Source organism: Phascolarctos cinereus, unplaced genomic scaffold (genome assembly GCF_003287225.1).
Source record: "Phascolarctos cinereus isolate Bilbo 61053 unplaced genomic scaffold, phaCin_HiC Scaffold_7;HRSCAF=346, whole genome shotgun sequence".
NCBI classification, from domain to species: Eukaryota; Metazoa; Chordata; class Mammalia; order Diprotodontia; family Phascolarctidae; genus Phascolarctos; species Phascolarctos cinereus.
Window position 1 is genome coordinate 165929726 of NW_027556180.1, and position 24194 is coordinate 165953919.

General features: G+C 36.5%; 1 protein-coding gene across 2 annotated transcripts in view; it reads left to right on the plus strand.

The window, feature by feature from the left end:
* LOC110196697 (uncharacterized) overlaps window positions 1-24194 on the plus strand; it is a 289810-nt gene that overhangs the window by 64474 nt on the left and 201142 nt on the right. For both annotated transcript variants that reach the window (XM_020970061.2, XM_020970060.1), the window contains exon 4: window positions 21299-21379. In XM_020970061.2, the coding sequence (XP_020825720.1) occupies window positions 21299-21379 (81 nt within the window). The remainder of the gene's footprint in view (window positions 1-21298; window positions 21380-24194) is intronic.

Consider the following 24194-nt stretch of genomic DNA (forward strand, 5'->3'; position numbering starts at 1 on the left):
GATTCCAAATTTCTTACGAGAAACCTTGAGAGTGTCCTTGTATCTCTTCTTCTGATTACCATGTGCATGCTTGCCTTGTGTGAGTTCTCTGTAAAATAGGCTTTTTGGCAAGTGTACATTTTGCATTCAAATAACATGGCAAGCCCATCAGAGTTGTATCCTCTGTAGTAGAGTTTGAATGCTTGGCAGTTCAGTTCGAGAAAGGACCTCAGTGTCTAGTATCTTATCTTATAGGTGATCTTCAGAATCTTCTTAAGACAATTCAGATGTCTTAGGAGGCTTTGTGGAGCGAGTGAATCTTTTCATTTTTTTCAGTTTATTTTTTATTCTGAACTTAATCATCAAGAAGCATGTATTTTCATATAAAAATAACTAGCATTTAAAATCCATAAAATACTTTACAAATATTATCTCATTCCATCTTCACAACAACTGTGGGAGATAAGTGTTATTATTAACCTCATTTTACAAATAAGAAGACTGAGGCAGTCAGGTTGAATGACTTGCACAGGATCACAAGCTATTAAGTATCTGAGGCAGGATTTGAACTCATGTCTTCCTGACTGCACATCTAGCATTCTATCCACTGTCATATGAAATATGAATTTCTCTTAAATTCAATTTAGTTTTTTAAGTATATATTGAATTTAATGTTAATGGGTCTCCTCCTGAACATGTTTTCTTTTGTGTATTTTTAAAGTTTTATTGATATTTTCTTTGCATCTCTATTCCTATTCACCAACTCACCCTAGAACTCCTTGCCCCCCTTCCCCAGTAAAAAAATGAGTTTAGTCAAACAAAACAAATCAGTGCAGTAGCCATCTCTGAAAATATGTCTCCTTCAAGAAAGTAAAATTTGGGAAATCGTTTGTACTGCAGTAGAGAATTTGAAATAGAAAAAGAAGTAAAAAGAGATTTCTTCAGCACTATGGTGATATGTTGAAGAAGGTTCAGAGGTAGAATGTTTTAACCAATGGAACTAGAGTAGATTTGACTGAAATCCATCAGTGAATGGGTGGAATGAGCCAAGATGTAAAAGAGAAAAATAAAATACAACAATATGTAATATTCTGGAGAAGCATTAAATAAGGATCCTTAGATTGAATCATTAGAATAGTAGTAGTCATGACATTCATTGACAGTTACTGATGCAGAAAGTGATGACAGTTGTGGCACGAATTAGAAGGGGACATAACTAAAGAAGAGAGAAAAAGAGAGGAAGAGACAGAGACAGAAAGAGACAAAGAGAGACAGAGACACAGAGAGAGACGGACAGAGAAAGAGAAAGAGAGAGAGAGAATCTAATGAAGATAAATTTGCAGTAATCTATCCAAGAGATGATAATTAGGGTCCACCAATGGTGATAGGGGAGCAGAGGAAGAAATGTACATAGAAAGGTATGTTGAGAAAGAAGCATCAGAATTTTGAAATCTGGCAAAAGGGAGGATCAGAACTCAATCTGAAATGGAGGAATTTTCATGCAGAGCTGAACTTTTTAAAACATTTGGAAAGAAAAAGAATTAGTTCTCACTTGGGATTTGCAAGGCCATGTTTTAATTCCAACTCAAGGCCTTAGGAATCCCAAGTGAAAACTAATTCAAAAACAACTTTAGAACAAAGTAAAATCTTGTTCAAAATATAATTCGATTGTCAAAATACATACATACACACACACACACGTACACAGATAGGTGGATAGATAGATAACCATGTCTAATTGACATATAAGTTTTAAATAGATATGTATATAAATATAAATGTATATATACACATATGTAAAGCATATATATACACATATATGAGTGTATATATGTGTATATATATATAATTTCTAAAATACTGTCTGAATTTTGAGATGACTTGAAAGGTGGTGGTCTGTTCATATTAGGCATCCAAAGAGCATATGCCTAAAGCAGTACAGCAGTTTAGGAATCAGGCAAGCAGTAAGGCCAGCAAATACAAGGCACCACTGAAAATGAATCCTTGAAACTTGAGGCAGCTGGCATTTCAGACAGGAAGTTTCTTAAATGCTTAAGGGTTTAAAAGTTGCCACTCGTTTTTATAGTCGGCTTGTGTCTGGTGCCTAGTATCTGCCATTCTGATTGGTTGCCTGGTTTCAACCCCCTCCTGACTTTGATCTCTTCCCCTTGTGCACTGCTCAGCTCATAACTACCCAGTTTTTGACCTATTTTCTCACTTTTGGTGTAACTCATTATGCACAGAACCTACACAGATTGATAGTTTACTTTTACTGGTGTGATGGTGTTTTTAAATTAATGAATTAACTTTGTTGAAAATTGGTAAATACACTGCTATATATCACATACTGTATATATTCATAAGTATTTTAATATATGCATACATAAATTTATTTCTCCATATCTATAATGATCATGGCATCAATTCACCAGTCTGCCACCAACTTGTGACAATCCTAACCTCTCTAAACAATTGGAAAAACCTTATTGCTTTTTTCATAATGGCAGGGAAAATATTCCTTCTCTCATTAATACTAAAATAACTGTTCCAGATTGTTTTGCATAAGAAAAGTTTTGCATTAAATATTTAAAGAAAGAGCCAGTACAGAGAAGGTGTCTCAACTCCTTCCAGATTTGCTTGAAAATCTCCACAAATTAATTTATAAATTAATTAATAATACAAAGTATACATAGGAGGAAATGCACATCTTTGTCATTCCACACAGCAATATGCTTTTCCTGGTAAAATCTATGGCTATTTAGTTCACTTATTTCAGCAATGACTGTGAAGGAGATCCTAGAATAAATATATTCATTAGGGCATGTAAAATATCTCCTGGAAGAAAAGTGCTCCCTCCTTTGAGATAATTAAAATTTATTTGATCTACTGATCAATCTTTATCTATTGAGCTATCTCAGAAAGCTGTGAGTTCAGTTATAAAAGGTCATTCTTATTTCCAGTGCTCCTAAACCTTTATCCAGATTCTGAATTTTTTTTACTGAAACTCTTTAGTCTGGGTTCTTGATTTCTTGTCACTTAGACCTGAATCCTGACTTGTTTCCCTTTCTAGTGTAAGTTCCTGATTTTTGTTAACTGACTTCTCTAGAATCTTGATAATGCTTGTGTAAATCATCAATACCTGTCTGTTCCTCTCTCTTCACTAAAAACACTGGAATTGTCCATTGGCCTAACTTGCAATACCTACCTACCTGCACACACCCTGTCTAACCAGTCTCTTTTCCCCAGTTTTCCTAGACAGCTTTGTCCTTTACAGCACAAGTCTTAGTGTGACAACTACTGCTTTTATAGAAACAATATGTTTTTCTTTATTAGTTTGGAATTTGGAAAGCACCACTGTTCCCTGCCTCAGGTTACCTAAAGAGGAATTGAAGATGGTAAAGTTAGCCCTTAGTTGCTTGCAAAAAAAGAAAGAGTTTAAATATGGAATTATAAAAATATGCATCTTATTTTTGATGACTCAGATGAGATATATGAGAACACCTCAAACATAATGCCTCCTAGTTATGTCTGTTGCTATGGTGAGCTGGGAGGAGTGTGTTTCACAAGTATTCACCTGACTAAAGTAAATGAATTCTTATAGAGCACAAAGTGTTACCTTAGAAAATTTTATTTATCTCAAAGGAGTGAGCACTTTTCTTCCAGGAGATGTTTTACATGCCCTAATGAATATATTTATTCTAGGGTCTCCTGCACAGTCATTGCTGAAATAAGTGCACTAAATAACCATAGATTTTATCAGGAAGAGCATATTGCTGTGTGGAATGACAAAGTTATGCATTTCCTCCTATGTATACTTTGTATTGTTAATACCATGTTTGAATTATTTCCTTCATTTTTAAAGTTGAGTGTGAGGAAATGGCTTATATTTCCTGTTTTGATAAACTAATAGAATTCTGCTAGGTACCTTGTTCCCAGCTTGGCTCTCTCTTCTCTTGGCCTCTTAGCTGGATTGAAGGGATAATTCTAGAAGGTATGGCTTCACTGGACATTTGTGGAAGTCAGTGATGTGTGTGGATCTTTTTATGTTGATTAGGGGAAAAATGCTCACAGTTTTTTTGTTTGTTTTTTGTTTTTTAGGTTTACCTCACATGTCAATTAGAATGGGTTATTTAGCATTCCTATTTATAGGAGCTTTGGGTTAGGAAGCTATGGGGAAGTTCCAGTGTCAAAATCTGTAAAACTTACTTAGATAATTGCCTTTTGTTGGCTAGAGGTGTATTGGCATAAAAAAGACTGCCTTGGGACAAGAAATTTCTTGGAATTAGTAGAGGACAGAATATTCTTTGTTTCAGGACAGATGAGTTTTGTTCATGTATTTTCATATAAATTTGATTATGTTACACTCACTCTTTATGCATGGAGTTCAGAGGCATCACTGGCCATTTCTTTTCATTTATTACCTTAATATACATTTTAAACTATATCAGCATCAGCAGAAAAGTCTAACATCAATGGCTTTATTCTCCTCTATATTATAAATATATAATTCCAATTGACATTAATAGGAATTAGCATCCAGAAAGGAAATACATTTCAGTGTTGCTTACTGACCTGGAAACTATTACTATAATAGCCTGTTTTATAACATCATAAACGTACAGGATAAGATTTGGAAGAACTTTGGCAGCCCATTTTTTCTGTATTTTAAGATGGAAAGCAAAATGTCAGAGCTTTAGAGAATTTACTCCACAGGTTTTCACAGCAGAAAGGGGTTCCAAAAGAAAAAAAATGGCATCCTTTTCCTTGTATGACAATATAGCATGGCTATACCATGGCAATATGAAACCGTGCTGGATTTCTGAAAGAGGAATAAGGGCCAAACAGCATATGTGAGGAGATACCCTCCTACTCTTGCAGCTGCTACCACAGATCCCTACTTTGACACGTTATGGTCCCACATTTAAATTAAAATGGCATAGCATAGCTGTTTTGCTGGCAGCCATAGAGGCCGTGGGACCTAGGGAAATAATTCTCCTTTGGAATGAGTTTTATGCCAAGTTCATGTGCATATTCAAAGAGATAGTGTGGCAAAGGGCAGATGGGAAATCTTCCCCACAGTGCTTAGAAGAACAGATGTTTTCTATTCTCCTAAGAATGGGAGAATAGAAGAAATCATGTCAGTGATCCAGGTTTTAAAGTCTATGATGAGTTTAAGGTCTGCATGAAGAGATGTATTTTACTCTTTTAATTTCAAGATGCCAAGATTCAGTTAGAGCTCCAGGGGTAGGATTCCCGCATACAAATTCAACCAAGAAATCCTTTGTCTAATTTCATCCCAGTTTGCACCTGGGAGCTAATGTCTTCTACAAGCTAGTCAAGCAAGAAATCATCACGTATTTACAGCAGATACATCTTATATAGTTAGTTGCCAGTTGGCTCTGAAGGTATCCAAGTCACATTGGCATTAAAAAAAAAAAGCGCAGAAATATTGGTTTACTAGTGCAGAACAGGATTAAGTAGTATTTGGGAGGAACAGAATGGGGAAGTGTTCAGAAGAAAGCAAAGATCATAAAATCATAGATTTAGAGCTGGAAAAGATACCAGGAGAACATCCTGTCCAAGCCCCTCATTTTTATTGTTGTTGTTGTTGTTGAGTTTTTTCAGTCATGTCTGACTCTTTGCGTGGGGGTTTCTTGGCAAAGCTACTGGAGTGGTTTCCCATTCCCTTCTCCAAATCACTTTACAGATGAGGAAACTGAGGCAAACAGGGTTAAGTGATTTGCCTAGAGTCATACCACTAGTAAGGGTCTAAGGACAGATTTGAACTCAGGAAGACGAGTCTTCCTGACTCCAGATCCGGTGCTCTATGCACTGTGCTGCCTATGACTAAACTGAGGGCCAGACTGACTTGCTCAAGATCACACAGATAATAAGAGACAGAGGTGCTATCTGAACCTTTGTTCTGTGACTATAAATGTAATGCTGTCATCATTGTATCATACTCTCCCACATCATTTTTAGAATATGTCTTAAAGCCTTGATGAATCACTTGTATTGATCAACGTGCTGATAGACTACAAAATAGCTTCAGTTTGGTGTCCCTGAACTAGTCTGAACACACAGTAAGGGAACACAGCCCTCATGCAGATAGACAATCCACATACCCTGAAGCTACTCAAGGGCTAGATACAGAGTGATGAGATTGAGTTAAGACTTGGGACTAAGTCTAAGGTCTATGTGAAGAGATGTACTCTTTTAATTTCATGATGTCAAGATTCAGTTAGACTTGCAGGGGTACAATTCCTGCACACAAATTCAACCAAGAAATCCTTTGTCTAAATCATCCCATTTTGCACCTGTGAGCCTAATGTCTTCTACAAGCTAGTCAAACAAGAAATTATCACACATTTATATTTATCACACATTATATATATTTATATCACACATCTTATGTAGTTAGTTGCCTGTTGGCAAATAGGGACTTAGCCTAGACATGTAACTAGACACGTAACTCATTAAACAGATGTGTGAAATGCTATATTTTACTTCTTTAAAAGGGATTGCTTTTTCTCAGACCATTTTGTCACTGAGATTTGTCCCTTCTCCTCCACTACAACTGCCACCTTGTTGGTTTAGTCCCCAAGTAATTATAATACAGATTACCACAACAGAATCCTAACTAATTTCTGCTACTGATCTCTCTAATTGTCCCCCTTAAATCACCTCAAATTTTCGCCATCTAGCCTTCCCCTCAAATAAAATACCTAGAACCCTGGATTACACTCATGCTCCAGCTCCTCTAATTCCACACATGTGCTGCTGAGTGGACCTAGAGGAAGTCACAACCCTCTTGAATGGATACATCATAACTTCATTATGTAATTTCAACTGGACCCTCACTACAACAAGGCAATCCTTTTATTCTTCCCTACATTATTTCCCAACTTTCCACAAAAGCTTTTCTAAACTTTCTTGCATCAAGCCCCCACATCTCCTCCTCACCCCCCCACTTCAGCTGAGGATCTTGTCTTTTACTTTATGAAAAACATGAAATTATTCAATTTGAACTCCTTCTTTTCCCCTCCTTTTCATCTCAAAAATCTCTTGATATTATCTATATTCTTCTTTCCACTAGTCTTTAATATTGGGATGGCCCCTTTATGTGCCAAAGTCTTTTTTACATGCCCTTGATCCCATTCCCTCCTATATTATCTGGTAGATTGTAATTTTAGTCATCCCCTCTCCTCTGAATTTTCAACCTCTCCCATTCAGCTGGCCCCTTCCCTACGGCCTTCAAACATACCCAAATATCCTCCATCCTTAAAAATAAAAACCTTTGCTAGACCCTGCTATCACCTCAAAGAAGGGAATTTCAGAGTTCAGACTCAGAGGTGGTATAGTTGTGGATGAAGATAATATCTAAGATGTGACTATCCCTGTGGGTGGCTGAAGTGAGGTAAAGACACAGGTCATTGACACTGAGGAAATAGGAAAGCAGCTTGTTTGAGGGCACATCCTCAATCCGTGCTTTTGCACAGACTGTCCCTCATGCTTGGAATGCACTCCTTCCTCACCTCTGCCTCATTGTCTCCTTTGAGGCTCGGCCCAAATGATACCTCTTACACAGGGCCTCTCCTGATTCCACACCCAACTCCTCCCCAAAATATATTAATTGGTATTGACTCTACATATATATTTAATTTACCTTTTCCCACCCCCATTAGAATATACATTCTCAATTTCTTTTCCATTTGTCACCGGTAGACATTTACATTTCGAAAGCCACTCCTGATTTCTATTACCCTTTTAAAGTGACTTAAAAGCACGCATAATTGTATAATTCCATCGACAGCAGAAATTGTTTCATTCTTTGTGCTTATATTGCCAGAGCCTCACACACTGCTTGTCATATGGCAGGCGCTTAATACTTACTAATCAATTGACTGGCCAATTTTGTGTCAGTTTTGCTTCATTCCCTACCATCAGCAGAATGTAAATTCCTTGAGGTAGGGAATAGTTCATTTTTGTTATTGTAATCCCATTGCCTAGTACTATGTTTGGCACATAGTAGATACGTGGTAAATTATTTTTGAATAAATGACAAAATATATAGTGTCAGCACTCAGTATAGGGGTAAAAGTTGGGGTAGAGACGAAGGCTGTGAGTCAGGTTCTGAACTCCTTAAGGAAGAGTGCGACCTAGAGGCTAGTAGATCACTGTTAACAACATCATGAACAAAGCAATATCAACAGAGTAAACCTCAAAAGAGGAGAAATTAATAAATGATGGCAGCAGAAGGGTCTGAAAGCACCAGGGAAAGAACAAGGAGTATGGTTATGCTTCCTTTTGCCCACATGTGTTGGGGTTTGAGGGAAGCACCTAGTGCTGCAGATGGTAGCCAGGTATATGAGATCTTTTAATGGGAGCTAAGTCTCTATGAGTACAAAGAGATGGAGGATGGGACAGGAAGGAAATATAGAAGGAAGGGCAATTTTTTAAAAGATAAAATGAAGTTTCCAAAGGACATTTTGGAAGAAGAGGGCAGAGGAGCTGGCTAGGGATTAATGACTAGGAGTGTGACAATTGGGTAAAAATAGATAGCAATCCTGAATTGCTGTTGTAAGAGGAAGTCCTAGGAGGAAATCACTTGCTAGCAATAGGATAGGTGGAATGCTTATTGAAAGAAAGCCCACAAGCTCTAGGAGGTGGTAGAAGTAAATACCCAGGATCCTCAGAGAACTCACTATTCTGTTCCAGTTTTTCAGCTTCTCTTTTCCCAGCCTTCTTCTGTTGGTCAAGGTCTGACATACTAAAGATGACCAACATTAGTGGCCCTTTATTTGTAGAGAGCCTGCATCTTACTTTTAAAATTGACTGGCTCTTACTAGATTTTCTTTTTGTCTTCAGTAGACATTTGTGTTTTGGAAAGCCACTATCTGCTGATTTCCACTACCCATTTAAAATTACTTAAGACCACATAGTTATGTATAAATACTGAAACTGGCATTTGTTTTGTTTGCTAGGTGAGCTAATTACAATTTCTTCAAGGGAAAGGGGAAGAGGAAGGACCACATACAATGTCCCTTTGTTGTCTCTCATTCTTGCACTATGACCAGCTCACCTCCCTTTATGGGATATACATATATGCATACATATTTAATAGTTTTTTTTCTAAAAAGTTGCAAAGAGGCATATTTGAGGTTTGATGAAAGGGTAAACATCCTAATAATTAGATTCATCAAAATTTGAAGGAATGTTTCAAGAGGTAATGAGTTCTCAGGTATTTTTAGTTTTCCTATTTTATTTTTCCCCAATTACATGTTAAAACAATTTTTAACATTTTTTTTAAAGTTTTGAGTTCCAAATTCTTCCCTTCTCTCCCTCCTTCCCCTCCTCGCCCACGAGACAGTAAGCAATCAGACATAGGTTATACATGTGCTATCATACAAAACATTTCCATATTAGTCATTTTGTACAAGAAGATTCAAATGAAAGAAAGAAAGTGAAAAATAGCATGCTTCAGTCTATATTCAAACAATTTCAGTTCTTTCCCTGGAGGCAGGTAGTATGTTTCATCATTAGTCCTTTGGGGCTATCTTGGATCATTGTATTACTGAGAATAGCTAAGTCATTAAGAATTCGTCATTGTACAATATTGTCGTTACTGTGTACAACTTTCTCCTGGTTCTGTTCACTTCACTTTGCATCAGTTCATGTAAGTCCAGGTTTTTCTGAAATCATTTTTCTTGTCATTCTCTCTCCTTTTCATATAAAGACTAAAAGACTACTTGCCATGCATATTGTAGAGGGGATTCTAACTCGGGCAGGGGTTGGTCTGGATGGACTCAGAAGATGCCCCCATTCTTAGATTCTTTGGTTCACTGAAAGTCTGACTTTTCTCCATTTTCCTGAAATCAATCATCAATAAATAACACCTGTATCTCATATAAAGTTTGCTGCTTGGTCAACTTTGAAATTGTAAAGATTAAAATCATGTGTAAGAAGCTTGCTTCTCCAAGTGTGAAGGTGCTGCTATTGTTCCTGACAACAATGAATCATTTACATTTTATATCCACTTACTATCACCTTTTTAGCTTCATCTACAAAAACTCAGAATTTTCTGGTTTAGCTGAGTCTCTTGCTAAACTCTTTGCAGGCTCTTTCCCCCCACCTTGGCTGATTTTGCTATTTTGTAAGATAACAGGGCCTGTATTTTGCAAATTAGCTTTGTAATTATCTAGCCATAATTCAGACTATAGCAGAGATAGAATTTGTGATGAAATCTGATATATATCTGCACTCTGCCCATTCACACATGGATGGTGAGCTGTTGTTAGCCATCTTGGGAAAGCCACAAATTTCAAAGAGACTTTCCCAAACGAGGAAATTTTGGTCTTTTATGCAAAATGTGGTTTGAGACCACATGAGCAGTCTGGAGGACACTAAGTAAACTTCACACGGGAATGAAATATGCCATTTTGATCATGAAGTCAGTGATCATTAGAATACCAGATAGATACATGTATTTTTGTTGATGTTCAGTCATCTCTGACTTTTCATAACCGCATTTGGAGTTTTCTTGGCAAAGAGCCATTTCCTTCTCCAGCTCATTTTACAGATGAGGAAACTGAGATAAACAAGATTAAGTGACTTGCCCAGGGTCACACAAGTAGTTAGTATCTGAGGCCAGATTTGAACTACTCACAAAGATGAGTCTTCCTAGCTCTAGGCCCAGCACTCTATCCATTGTACCACCTAGCTACTAGGTAGATCCTAACCTTAAGTAGTTATCAGAAAACTGCTCCCTGATGCTAATAGAAAAATTGTGATTTATTTTCTCTTGATTCTTCTGAAATTTGTCCATTTTTACTTGGTTAAGATGAATCATAACTTTTCCCCTGTAACATCATTCACTTCAGTTTAATTTTTAAAAGTAACAGTCAGGTGTCTTTGATGTGTCAGAACAGTGGCTTGGTCAGTGTTAAATTGTCTGGGGTTTCCCACTCCAGTGGAGCCATGGAGCTGGAAAGGGTCTAGCAGTATGTAACAAAAGGAAATCCAAAAATACGGGCAGCTGGCATCAGGGACATCCAGCAATAAGCAACAGGCATCTGTCTTGGCAGGCAAATGGATGAAAGTTGAGCACATTGTTGGGAGAGTATAACAGAAGACTGTAGGCAAATATCAAGGCAGGCAGACAGGGGATTTCAGGAACACCTGGTAGCAACTGGTAGGGTCCTGCCAGGAAGATCAGAGTATAGGGCTGTGATTCAATGTCCCAAGAGGACTAATAGTGCCCTTCTCACTTTGTCTCTCGAAACCCTGCCCAACTTTTTAGAACAAATTGAAATGCTACCTCCTCTGTGAAGCCTTTATTGAATCAAGGCCTTTCTACTTCATTCAGAAATAAACTTTTCTGTTCTAGGATGTTTGATAGTAATTTATATATCCTTTTGGATTATGTTTAATATTATTAAAGCAAAATTCATAGGACAAGCCCCTGTGTGTAATAGAGTTATGGGGGTCTAGAATCATCCATGCTAACTTGTACATCATCCCTTAGCCTACTGCATGATTTGTCCTCATATTTAAATTCATCATCCCAAATTCTAAGGTAACCTCAGGATCCATTAGTTATTTTCTAGTTATTATAATGTTATCATCTGTCTTAAATAATCAAGATTTTCAGAAGACAGGTCATTACAACAGTGATATAATTGTATCCTTAAAGGATAAAGTCTTCTTAATTATTTTAGATACTAAAGCTTTCTGCCCTGATTTACTCACACCTACTTGAATCTTTCTATCATGGCCAAATACGTTGAGGTCTAGTCAAAAACCATCTGTGGCCCATGTAACTCTCAAGTGGCTAGGATCAAGAAAGGGGCTTAGTAGAACCCCCTAGTGATATCACCTCTTTAATCATAGAGGCAAAGGTTATGGGAACTGAGAAAAATGTTTAGTGGTAACCCTAGGCCAAAATAAGAAGGCAAGACCTCAAGAATCAGATGCTATAGAGAAGAAGGAACAGGAAGTAAGCCTAATATATTCTATTTCAGAGGAGGAGGAGGAGGAAATCTCTAAGGACCATTATTCCTTTACCCAACCAAGGATATTTAATTGAAACCAAATGGAAATAAGAATCCCTCTAGCAATGAGAGGGAAAAGATCCCACAGGAAAAATGAGATAGTTCTAGAAAAATAGTTTTGTCAGCTGTACATTCTAAAGATGTAGGAAGATCTGAGAATTTTAGATAATAACTCCTTAAGAATTTAGTATCAGTATCCATAAATAAGGTAGCTCTACAAAGTGAAATTTCCTTACAAAATAGAAGAGAAAAATTGCATAAAAGAAAAAATATAGGTTATTAGATAGATTATGATTTCACAGAAATCAATTTTTCTCTTAAAAGCCCCACAAGCAATTGTTCCACAGAAATACAGAAGAAAACTGCTGAAATTGATTTAGGCTTTGCTTTGTGCAGGTTGTCTAGAGATCAGCTATTATCACACAGTAGTTGAATTTCTCCTGTCCAGGAATGTCACAGTAGCTGATGGATTAAGTCTTTCCAGACACGCCATACTTTAAGCCTGGAGTATGGCCTCTTCTCGTTTCCTTCCAACCCGCAATGAACCCTTTCTCTTCCTTCAAGTTCCAGCCCAAATGCCAGCTCCTCTATAAAGCCTTCCTATGGCCCCTCAGTTAAAAACAACATGTCCCTCCTTAAATGAAAGTACTCCTTTGTCTCGTCACATTTTACTTTCTATGCAATTTAACATGCTAGAGGTTGTTTTAATCTTTATATTACCAGTTCCTATCACATAGTATATTCTTAATAAATGTATGTCAGTCAGACATTCAGTAAACATTTAATGAGTAGTTACTCAGTGCTAAATGCTGGGGATACAAAGAAGGTAAAAAATGCTAACAAGGCCATTGAGACTGAGTATTCCATCACAACTTCTAAAGACACAGTAGGTCCCTTTCCCAAATTCACTTGCAAAGGGGAAAAAAAAATTTCTCGCTGTAATGGATTGCAACACAAGGTACCCAGAAGCAGTATCATTGGCCTTCATTGTTACCCAGAGAATGGCCAAAACTCATAAGTATATTTTAATTTTTTTAATTTTAAACTTTACATCTGAGATGCTGAATCTGCTAGTGCAAACTTCCATACAAAAGCAATGTAGTGCCCATGGAAATGCAGAGGGTCTGACTATCTCAAGACTATAGCTTATCTACTTCAATGCTTCCAACAGGTAGAAAGATTTGATTATGGTTCACTTGTGTTTCACAAATATTGATTGCCTGCCTGCTGTACATAAGGCTATGTCATACTCCTGAGATGCAACTTTTGAAATGAATGATTAAGATGAGGTTAAGCATCTCAGTAATTGAAATATGTTATCGCATATACAATTTCCAATTAGTGAGGTCCACTAGGAATTCATAGTGTTCTTAGCATCTGAAGATGTGTACAAAAAAAAAGAGGAGAGAGCCTTTCATTTTAATCAGAGAAACCCGAGAAACACATTTTGCAGATCAAAGAACCAAAGTGGTTAATTGACAGTGTACAAGGTGTCCCAAAAATCTTGGTGCAGTGTTACACTATTAAAGCTCAAGACACCTTGGATTAAGCATAAGAGAGAAACTGAGTGAATTAGATCTATTAGAGCAAGCACACTTTGTAAAATCACAAGTGAGCCAGAAATTCTTTTATGATAAAAAAAAAATCACCTTGCTATTGTTCTGTGTTTGGTTTGTGCATCTGCATATATACATGCCTGTACATATTTCAGTGTCCATGGTATTGCCATTTATTGTGTTATCTATGTAGTTTATTTCTTTTACCGCTAGATAACTGCTGTGCATATTTGGTAGATTTTAATCAAACCACTTCGTTCTATACAAAGTGAATTTTTATAAAAAAATTTTAATAGACAATTTCTGAAGTTAATTGTTGACTAAGTGTAAACCTACATCTAATTACTAATTAATATATTAATAAAATACCATTTAGGGAAATTTCATTTAAGATAATTAGACATTCTATTCTCAAATAGGAGCATTCTTTCTAAATTTTTTAAACTAGTTCTCTGATTTTCATTCAAATTTATGTAAATAATGTGCAGTAACCCACATATGCACATTAAGACTTTGGAGAGCATCCCCTAAACCAGATCAATTTCATACTTGTTCTGTAGCTACACCTTAAAAATTTATCATTTGTATGACTCTCGTATATCATTTGTATGATTCCTTGTCATTCCTATTATGTCTCCCTCTTCTCAGTATCTCATTTAAAATTTAATTGTAAAACTCCATGACTACTTTTTGTCTTCATGACCCTTCGTTTCAATGGAGAAGAAGTTGTAGAACAAAAAATATGGATAGTTTAATGGGGACTAGCACAACCTAGTACATACATGTGTGGGCAAGTTGAATTGCTCTGTTTAAAAAGACAATAGAAATTTCAAGGTTTGAGGGAAGCTGGTAGACACATTGAGTCTTCACCATGGAAAAACAGAAGTGTTAGAGGGAGATGGGAAAATGTGTCTTAACTGAGACAAATACAAACAAGGCCAACAAGTAGCCCTGTTCTTTGCTTAATCATCAAAGTTAAGGAAAATTGTTGAAGAGAGAGATGGTCAGCAATTTCTAAAATCCTGTTTTCTCATCAACATTCTCCAGGATGCCAATTACCAGCTAGGCCATAAAAGTTTCTTAAAGGGAACTCTTTGTGTGATTGTGTGATTAGATGCACCACTCCCACTGGCAGACCAGAGGAATTATTTTACCACATGATTACTGTGTGTTTATCAAGCTTGAAAGTCATTTAAGCTGCAACCCAAGTAATGCCTATTCCTCCCAGCAGTCCTTACCCTTGCCCCTGGCTAACTTGACCTATGTATTTGTGTGTTCCTAGGCAGGGCAGAATTTCTCTGGTTGAATACTTGTTATTAAAAGGGAAAACCCAGGAATGTGAGGATTTTCTCACATTTGTTACTGCAAATCATTGGTTTCATATGACACAATTTTTTTTTCCTATGTTCGCTATAATGTATATAGATGAAACCCTACAATTTAAATTGAACAGATAGTGATACTGTTTCCCAAACAAGTGCCTTCTAGGATATTTAAGGTAGCAAGTGGAAGATACCATTCTTGTCTCTATGTAATGACAAGATGGAGGATGCCTAGAAAACTCTGAATAAAATCAGCTTTGCTCAGTTCCCTAAGAGGTCACAGAATCATAAGATGCTAGAGCTAGAAGGGACCATAAAGATCAGTCAGTCCAACTATAGACCAAAGTATGAACCCCATCTACCACAAGGCCAACAAGGAATCATTCGTCCTTTACTTGACGAGTTGCATTTATCCACTAAAATTTGGTTCAGTACAAAAGAAGACAAATGTGTCCTTCTTTTTCAGAAGAAGGGATTAATTCCCACATTGATGAAGGGTCTTGAAGGCCATATAGATATTTTTGGACCCCCGTCCTCTTAGTTACCCATTTAGTGTTCATTCTGTGATACCAGATAGACAGCACATGCTATCTCAGCAGAGGAAGAATTATGAGACCTTACCACAAGCTCATTCTTTGGAGAAAAGAACAGATTCTGAAGAAGTCATTGATTTTTTGTTGGCTCACTCCTAGAGGAATATGAAATGGAACTATCATGATATCCCAAGAATATTTCACTTCAACCTCTGCCTTATCATAGGTAGAGAGGTGGGCTTGGCTTTCTAGAAAGCTATGGTCTTAACATACTTTAAAGGCTTAGAGTATGATCCCTTTATCAGACTGTGGTTGTTTTTTGTTGCTCTTGGGGCTCTAGTCTAGTTAGCTGCAGAGAGACTAATCACCAAAAGGTTGCCCAAATGATGAATTTTTCAATGATAGCAACTCATGAAGTATGGAGGTGCTGCACTCATGAAGTATGGAGGTGTTGCAATATACATCAGTATATAAGTATGCACATCAATGAAATCACTCTTACAAGGTATTCAAGTATAAAATAGCTTACAATCATACCACAGTACGTTATTTGTAAAATAGTGGTATTTCCTTCTTGACACCCTGTTAATGTTTTACCCTTGTACTTGGGAAATTCACTTGTTTTTTTTTTTCAAAGACTGATAAATGACTTATTAAGTGAGCTAGAGTTATTTGCCACAGAATATGTAGATAACATATTTGGAATGGTCTACCTTGGGAGGTAGGGGGTCTCCCCCACTAGAGTCTTCAAGCAAAGGTCGAACGACCACTTGTGTGGGAAGTTTTAAGGAGGGCTTTTGAGCTGGGTAGGTCTCAGACTCCTTCTAGCTCTGTGATTCTGCAATTTAGTTGGAATGTGGAATACCTAGGCTAACTCATGCATTGGTGTTAAACATAATCCTTATTGCAGCTATGCTTAAAGTGAAAAATCCCTGTTTAGACTCCCAGAAGCTAAACATTTGGTATACAATATTTTAAATGGTTAAGTGGGGGAAGAGGGAGCTGAGAATAAATAAGCTTTTGGGAAAAGATTGAAACTTTTATGAAATGACAAATTTCTATAAACAAGAACCAAATCAGATCAGATAGCTGCATATTGCTAGGTTTGTTCTACATTTTGGAATTAAAGCCATCCCCATCTGAAAAGCTTCAGGCTTTCCAAAATTTTTCATGAGAATATTTGGTATATCAGATCCTGGAGTAGATACAATGTTATTATAAGAAAAGCAAAAATAGAAAACATCCTGTGAGGTATCTAAGCAGAAAACTGTTACCAAAGGAAAGGAATTTGTCATCTCTGCAAAAATTTTGAACTATTATTTGGACCTTAGATAAACTAAGGCCTTATGTTTTTGGCCAAAAGTTTATTGGCCATCAAGCAGTAGTGTAGCTAGAGACAATACAAAACAAAATTGTTGTGGAGACTACAGGACTTCCAGACATTCAGCATATGCCTGGGAGTGAAACTGTTCTGGCATACACGCTACCATGAAAACTGGACAGAAGATCTTAATCATGGAACCAATGAGAGGCAGTGTGGTATAATGGAAGGAGAATTAGATTTCAGGTGAAAAAGATCTGAGTTTGATCCAAACTACTGCTGTGTCTCAACTCCTTGAGCCTCAATTTCCCTATCTGCAAATATGGGATCATAATTGTACTGCCTTTGTACTGCTATGGGATCATGATTGTACTGGGGTTGTTGTGCAGTTTGTGAACCATGAAATGTCCTATAAATTGGAGCAATTGTGTTGGTGAATACCTTTAAAAGACTTTAGAGGAAAGAAGATAGAATAGTAAAGATTTGAATATATGCAACCACTTCACTGGATTCATTATTTGAACTCATCAGGACCTACCTGTTATGGTAATAACACTCATAGTGCCCGTGCCATAGGATTATTGAATCATTCATTCATTCAATAAACATGTGTTGTTCTAGGCACTGTGTTAAGCACTGGGGTATACAAAAAAAGATGCACATGACAGCCCCTGCCCTCAGAAGCTTACATTCTAACGGGAAGAGGATACTGGCAAACAAATGTATACAAAGCAAGCTACAGGAAATAATTGAAAGAAGGAAAGTACTGGAATTAAGAAAGGTTAGGGAAGGCTTCCCTTAGAAGGTGGGATTTTAGTTGGGACTTGAAGCCAGGGAGGTCAGTTTACACTGATAATATGTATAAAGTTCTTTGCAAACCTTTAAGCATTATACATGTTGTCCCTGAAGGCTTAGTGCCATTTTAAACTTTAATAGCTAATAAGGTATCATTATTATTATTATCATCATCATCATTATTAGTGCAGTTTTAAGCTTTGGGGGGACTTATTATTAGTTAGTTATTATTAATGATCCTATTAGCTTCTTGATTTCTCAGATTCTCAATGCCCTCAGCTCCTATGACCACCACCTCCACGGTACCTCAGTCACCCACAAAAATTAGTCATTCTTTAAACTTCAGTGTTACCATGCTTGACCCCCTCATTCCTGAACTCTGAAATCCCCCTGTCTTATAACAGGCTTTTGTCCTTCGACTTGTACCCATGAATCACCCCTCCTAAACTGGCTCTTTGTCCTCATTTCCCAGCATCATTTGGTATATGCTCATCAGGAATGGTAATCATTCACAGCCTCAACCCCAATAACACCTCCTAGGCTCATAAAGTCAGAGACTTGGAGCTCAAGGAGACGTAGAGATCATTGAAGCCAGCCAGTGAAACTCAGAGAGCTTGGGGGCCTTACTCCAGAGTCACACCACCCATATCTTCCTGACTCCAAGGCCTATTATAATACCTCAGTGGGCCACTCACTGATCTTGGCTCTTGGACAAATTGACCTATGTATTTATGTATTCCTAGAAAGGACAGAATTCTTCTGGTTGAGGTCTGTGTTCATTGGTCATTAAGAGAGATAACCCAGGACTTAAGTTAGAGGATTACCACTCCTACTGCTTTATTGAAATTCTCTCTCCAAGGTCACCAGGAACCATTTAATGGCCAAATCTATTAGCTTTCTCAGTCCTTATCTGCCTTAACCTTCCTGAAGTATTTGCAGCCTTAGCTTTTATGACACTGGCTTAGTTATTTGCCTTCTCCTCTATCTCTTTTGCTCTGCATTCCCTAAGTTTCAGTGTGCCCAAAGTTACTGTCATTAGCTGTCCTCCTCTCTTTTTCTTCACCTCATCACTTAGCAATCTCATCTCCTCCCTTGACTTCAATGATCATCCATGACTAGATGACTTGGAGACAATATGGTAGGGTGGAAAAGACTGGTTTCAGAGTTAGGAAGACCTAGATTTAAGTCTTGTCTCAGATTCTTAGTTGCTTTGGGATCTAGAACAAATTCCCTCAAGTTCTTGGGGCCTCAGCTTCCTTCTTTATAAAATCAGAGGGTGGGACTAGATGACTTGTAAGTTCCCTTTTTAAATTTTTTTTAATTTTTTTGCATTTTTATAGGCTATGGGGTTAAGTGATTTGCCCAGCTAGTGAATGTTACATGTCTGAGGCTGGATTTGAACTCAGGTCCTCCTGACTCCAGGGCCAATGCTCTATCCACTGCGTCACCTAGCTGCCCCTAAGTTCCCTTTTAGTTCTAAATCCATGATCCTATGATAATTCCAAATTAGGCAGCTAAATGGCACAATGGATAGAGCGCCAGCCCTGGAGTGAGGAGGACCTGCGTCCAAAGCCCACTTCAGACACTTACTAAATGTGTGACCCTGTACAAGTCACTTAACCCTGTTTGCCTCAGTTTCCTCATCTATAAAATGAGCTATAGAAAAAAAAATTAACAAATGACTCTAGTGTTGTCACCAGGAAAACACCAAATGGGGTCACAGAGTCAGGCATGATTGAAATGGCTGAAAACAACAATATAATTTCTAAACTTATAAATTTAGATCTAATATCTCCCCAGAGTGCCAGTGCTAGATTTCTAATTCCCTGCTAGTTATCTATTTGGATATTCAGCTGGCCCGTCAAACTCAAAATGCCCAAATCTGAACTCATCCTTTCCTGAAGATCTTCTCTTCTCGGCTTCTTTATTTCTTTGGATGACTCTCAGACTTGAAATCTTAGTAACCTATTTGAGTCTTCATTCTCTCTCAACCTTCTCATACTGAGTTGCCAAGTCCTATTGCTTGTACCTGGTAATGGCTGCCATATCTGCATTCCACTCCTCCACTACTCCTTCCTCCTGCTGCCATTGTAATACTTTCCCAATTGGTCCTCTAGCTTCCAGTCTTTCTTCTGTGCAATCCATCTTTCATGATGCCCCCAAATTATTGCCCTAATGCTGAAGTCTGATCGTGTTATTCCCATACTCAAAATAATGAGTGAAAGCGCTTCGGTGGCTCTCCATTTGACTCCAGGATAAAATATTACTTCCTTAGCCTGGCATTTAGGCCCCTTTCTCAGTCTGGCTCTAACTTATCTATTCGACCTTGTTTTATTCTAGTTGTTCTTTGATTTCATCCTGTCTTCTCCTATCATTGAACATTTGGGCAGTGGTGTGGTTCCCATGCTTGAAATGAATTCCCCTTACCTTCCTCCGAGGTTTTAACTTTTGAAATCCTTCTCTCACCAAACTTCTATAGGCCTCGTTTTCCTCATGTGTAAAAATGAAGAGTGAAACAAACTCATTGATGCTTCAAGTCACTTCTAACTCCAACTCTACAGTCCTGAGCTCCTTCTTTAAAGCTCAGTTTTGAATGTCACTTCCTCCATGAAATTGAATGCTGATTTCTTACTGACCTTTCCTTTCTTCCCTCCAATCCCACAATTCCTTTTCTGTGTCTCTTCTATACCTTTATGTACCTTATAGCATTCTTTTCTCTGTAAATATCTTATTCCTCTTATTTGATGTTAAGCTTCTCAAGGGCAGAGACTATGTCATTTTTATTTTTATACCTCCAGTACTGAGCACTGAGTACCAAGGAAAGTAGCTTAATAAGTGTTCATTGAATTTAATAATTTTGTAACTTTCTGTGTTCCATATATAATTTTACTAAGTTGTAATAGCATCTGTTAATAGTTATATAGCTCTGAAATTCATTTTTGATGAGACAGTTTTAGGAAATGTTAATGAAATGATCAGACCAAGCTTTTCAAATAATAATAACAATCTATCAGAGGGTTTCAGAAACTTATTAGTTGTTTATACAATCTTGCACTTTTATCCTGTTAAATTTTCTGAAATAAAAAAGTGTCTCTTGCTTTAGAGTTTAATAGTAATATAATATAAATGCAGCAAATATTTATTAAGTACCGAGTATATGCAGAGCATTGTCTTAGGTCCTAGAGAATATACGGAGTCAATTAAGTTTAGAAGTAATTAGGGTAAGCTTCATGGAAGACGTAGCTGTGTGACCATGGTCAAATCACTTAATCCCTGTTTGCCTCAGTTTTCTCAACTGTAAAATGGGGATAATAGCATCTATCTCCCAGGGTTGTTGTGAGGATCAAATAAGATAATATCTGTAAAGCATGTAACACTCTACCTGGCACATAGTAGTCAATGCTTTTTTTCCTTCCTTCCTTCTTTCATTCCTTTCTTCTTTCCTTCCTTCATTAGATTTTAAGCTTCTCAAGAGCAGTGACTATAGTGCTATTATAAAAGCTCTATAACCAGACCTCTCTCCCATTTCCAGTAAAGTATTATACATATAATATAACATGTATAGGGCATGGGCCAGGTGTGCCATGCCCACCCAGTCTACACTTTGAAGTACATCTATTACAGTAGGTGCTTAATAAATGCAACTTTTTTCTTCAAATGACATTTGATACTAATTATACTTTTACTATGAATTGTAGTTGAAATTATTTAACTATTTTCTTTTCTTCTTTTATCTTCTCAGGGTGTGAAAAAATACGATGTGCCCTGTGGTGGAAGAGACTGCAGTGGAGGTTGTCAGTGCTATCCTGAGAAAGGAGCCCGGGTAAATACAAATCCTCTTCCTTGTTTAGAAATACAAGCAGGAACTGATTAGGGTTATCACAAAGGATTTTTAAAGCAAAAATTCTGTTACAGTTTACCCGATTGTCTCAAACTATACCTATACTTCCATGGAAAGTAAATACTTCTGAATTATTTATTTTCCCCTAAGATATTTAAGAGAGAGAAATATTCCTGAAAATAAGAACAAACAGCAGTATACTCTTCCAAATAAATTTATTTTACACCAATTCAGACATATTAAATTAAGACTATGAATATGGTCTCATGTATTGCCACTTATTTCTCTCATTTATCATCATATATATGCATATATACATATATCACAAGTGATTGTTGCAAATGTTACATTTATAACAATAATATTTAAAAATTTTAAAATAATGTATAGCCCCAAATCAAGACTATCTGAATTGCACTTAACATAGACTATATATTCTATAGACTTAACATAGACTTTCTATACTTGAAGAGAACAATATGATGGTACTTTTTTTTAAGGACCAAGATTCATCAAATTATTACATAATGCAGTTGAATGTCATTTAATGAATTCTCTCCTTTTTATTAACTTCATTTCAAAGGCCATTGTCCCAGATTTATATATCTACCCAAAGCTAATATGTTTAAAATAAAGGAGGCTATAGTTTTTGATGATGAGAAAAAAACTTTACATTTAAAATATTGCCTCTGATCCTTATTAGAAAATGTCTGACCTTTCACGCACACATGGAATTTTTTTGACAATCTGCGATCTGTCCTTTAAATAAAAAGTTCTGTTTTACCTGTTTTCTTGCCCTTGAGAGACACAAATGGCTTGAGAGACATTTATTGAGATTGTTTATCTAAATATCCAACTAGAAAAATAATTTCCTGAGTGGCTATTTAGCTGAGAAATTGATAGCACAATAGAAAAAAAGCCTGGCCAAAGGATAACTTGCCTAACTGGAGAAAATTAAACTTTAAGCTCCCTGAGGGCAGAGGCTTTATATTATATTTTACTTTGTATGTCCCTTAGTGACTACCACAGTGCTTTAAGTGTGACACACAGTTGATACCTGTCTACTTGTTGAATTTGCAAATATTTCAGTCATATCAACTGATCCGGATATAATCCATTTACAGATCATCAAAGGCTGGAGGAAAAAGGATAATCAAAACATGCGTGATAAAACAGAAAATGTTAAGATGATCAATTCTATCATTTAGACACTTGTTATCTATTTATACGCATTTGCAGATACTAATGTCTTTGTGTGTCCATATTACTTAGAAAGAGTGATCAAAGATAGTATAAGCAAATAAAAGCAAATCAGTCAATTTGCTGTTCATTTGGGAACATTTGAGTTAATCTGATCAACATAAACCACCAGTCAGATAATACAAGCCTCAAAGTGGTTTCCCTCTGTTCTGTTGGGCAGGAGGGGAAATTGGGAGTATTTCTAGTTAAGCTGTTGTTTGTGAATTGAGTAATCAAAAAATAGGAATGGGGCTTTGGGGAGTAAAATGTTGATTTAAAATATCCAAGCTTTCTCTGTTCTCTGTAAGACAGACAACTAAAAGTTGGCACTATGCACAGAAAATATTGCTGTCTTTTACCAAGACCAACTGGACTTAATTTGTTTGGTGTTTTTTTTCCCCTGCAGCATATTTTTCTGTGTTTTATCTGTGTTTCATTTGTTTTCTCTAATGCTGTCAGGGCTTTTTGCTTTTGAGTCATAAGCTCCCCCTTAGGAATCATATGCTCTTTTCCACATTCATTTGGAATATGCCACTGTTCTCAGAGACAACTGGGAATTCCTTCCAGGAGTGACCTATTTCTTGCTTGAAAAATAAATTTGAGTTAATTTAGGGTGCCCCAGCTTGTTTTCTCACATTTCAGTTCAACAAACAAGTATTAACACTTACCAAATGCAAATATACTATGTGATGCATGATGCTAGGTGCTCAAGTTGGCAAAGATGAAACTCAAGCCATGAAGTCTGCTTATATAATACATTACCACCCATTAGCAAGAGCTGTATGCATTGGGTTAGCTAGAAGGTCAGCTTTTATGCCAATTACCTGGTAGAGAATAAAAATATGGAGCACCTTTATTTGGTAGAATTGATAATTATCATTTTAGAGGCATTGAATATAAATCAAATTAGTCTTTTGAACACTAGTTAACATACTGAAGAAAGTTTTCACTTCTTTGTTACCAAAAACTTAAGAGACTAACCGTATGTAGTGTTTCAGGAGTAATTAAACATAATTCATCAACACTTAATATTCATTATTTTAATGGATCCAAGATTTCATCAGGCCCATCCAAAGTGTCACATTCTGTTCCATTCTTATGATAAATTTAAAAATTATACTATAGTATTTGATAAAATTAAATTACTTGGCAATAACATAATATTTTAATACATATGCATTCTGGCCTGTATCATTCCTTTTAATAGTAAATTCCATTCTTTTCTTGGGTAGAGTACTTTAGATAATAAAAAAAAAAACCTCAATGTAATGTTATCAATTCCATTTTAATACAATTTTAAAGCAGCTCATTAACATTTCCTGCAATATCTTGACTGATTTGATTCAATTAAACTAACATTTTAAGTGCTTATCTTATGTAAGTTTCTGGAGAAACAAAGACAATGTCAATGTACAATTATAGAGTCAGATGCCTAAAATGATAATTAAGTAGATACAATCTCTTAAATATACATGGTATTCTTATAATTTAATCATTAATTTAGACTTGTTTTGGGTAACCATATTAAAACCTGTGTTTTTATTCAATATTAAACCTA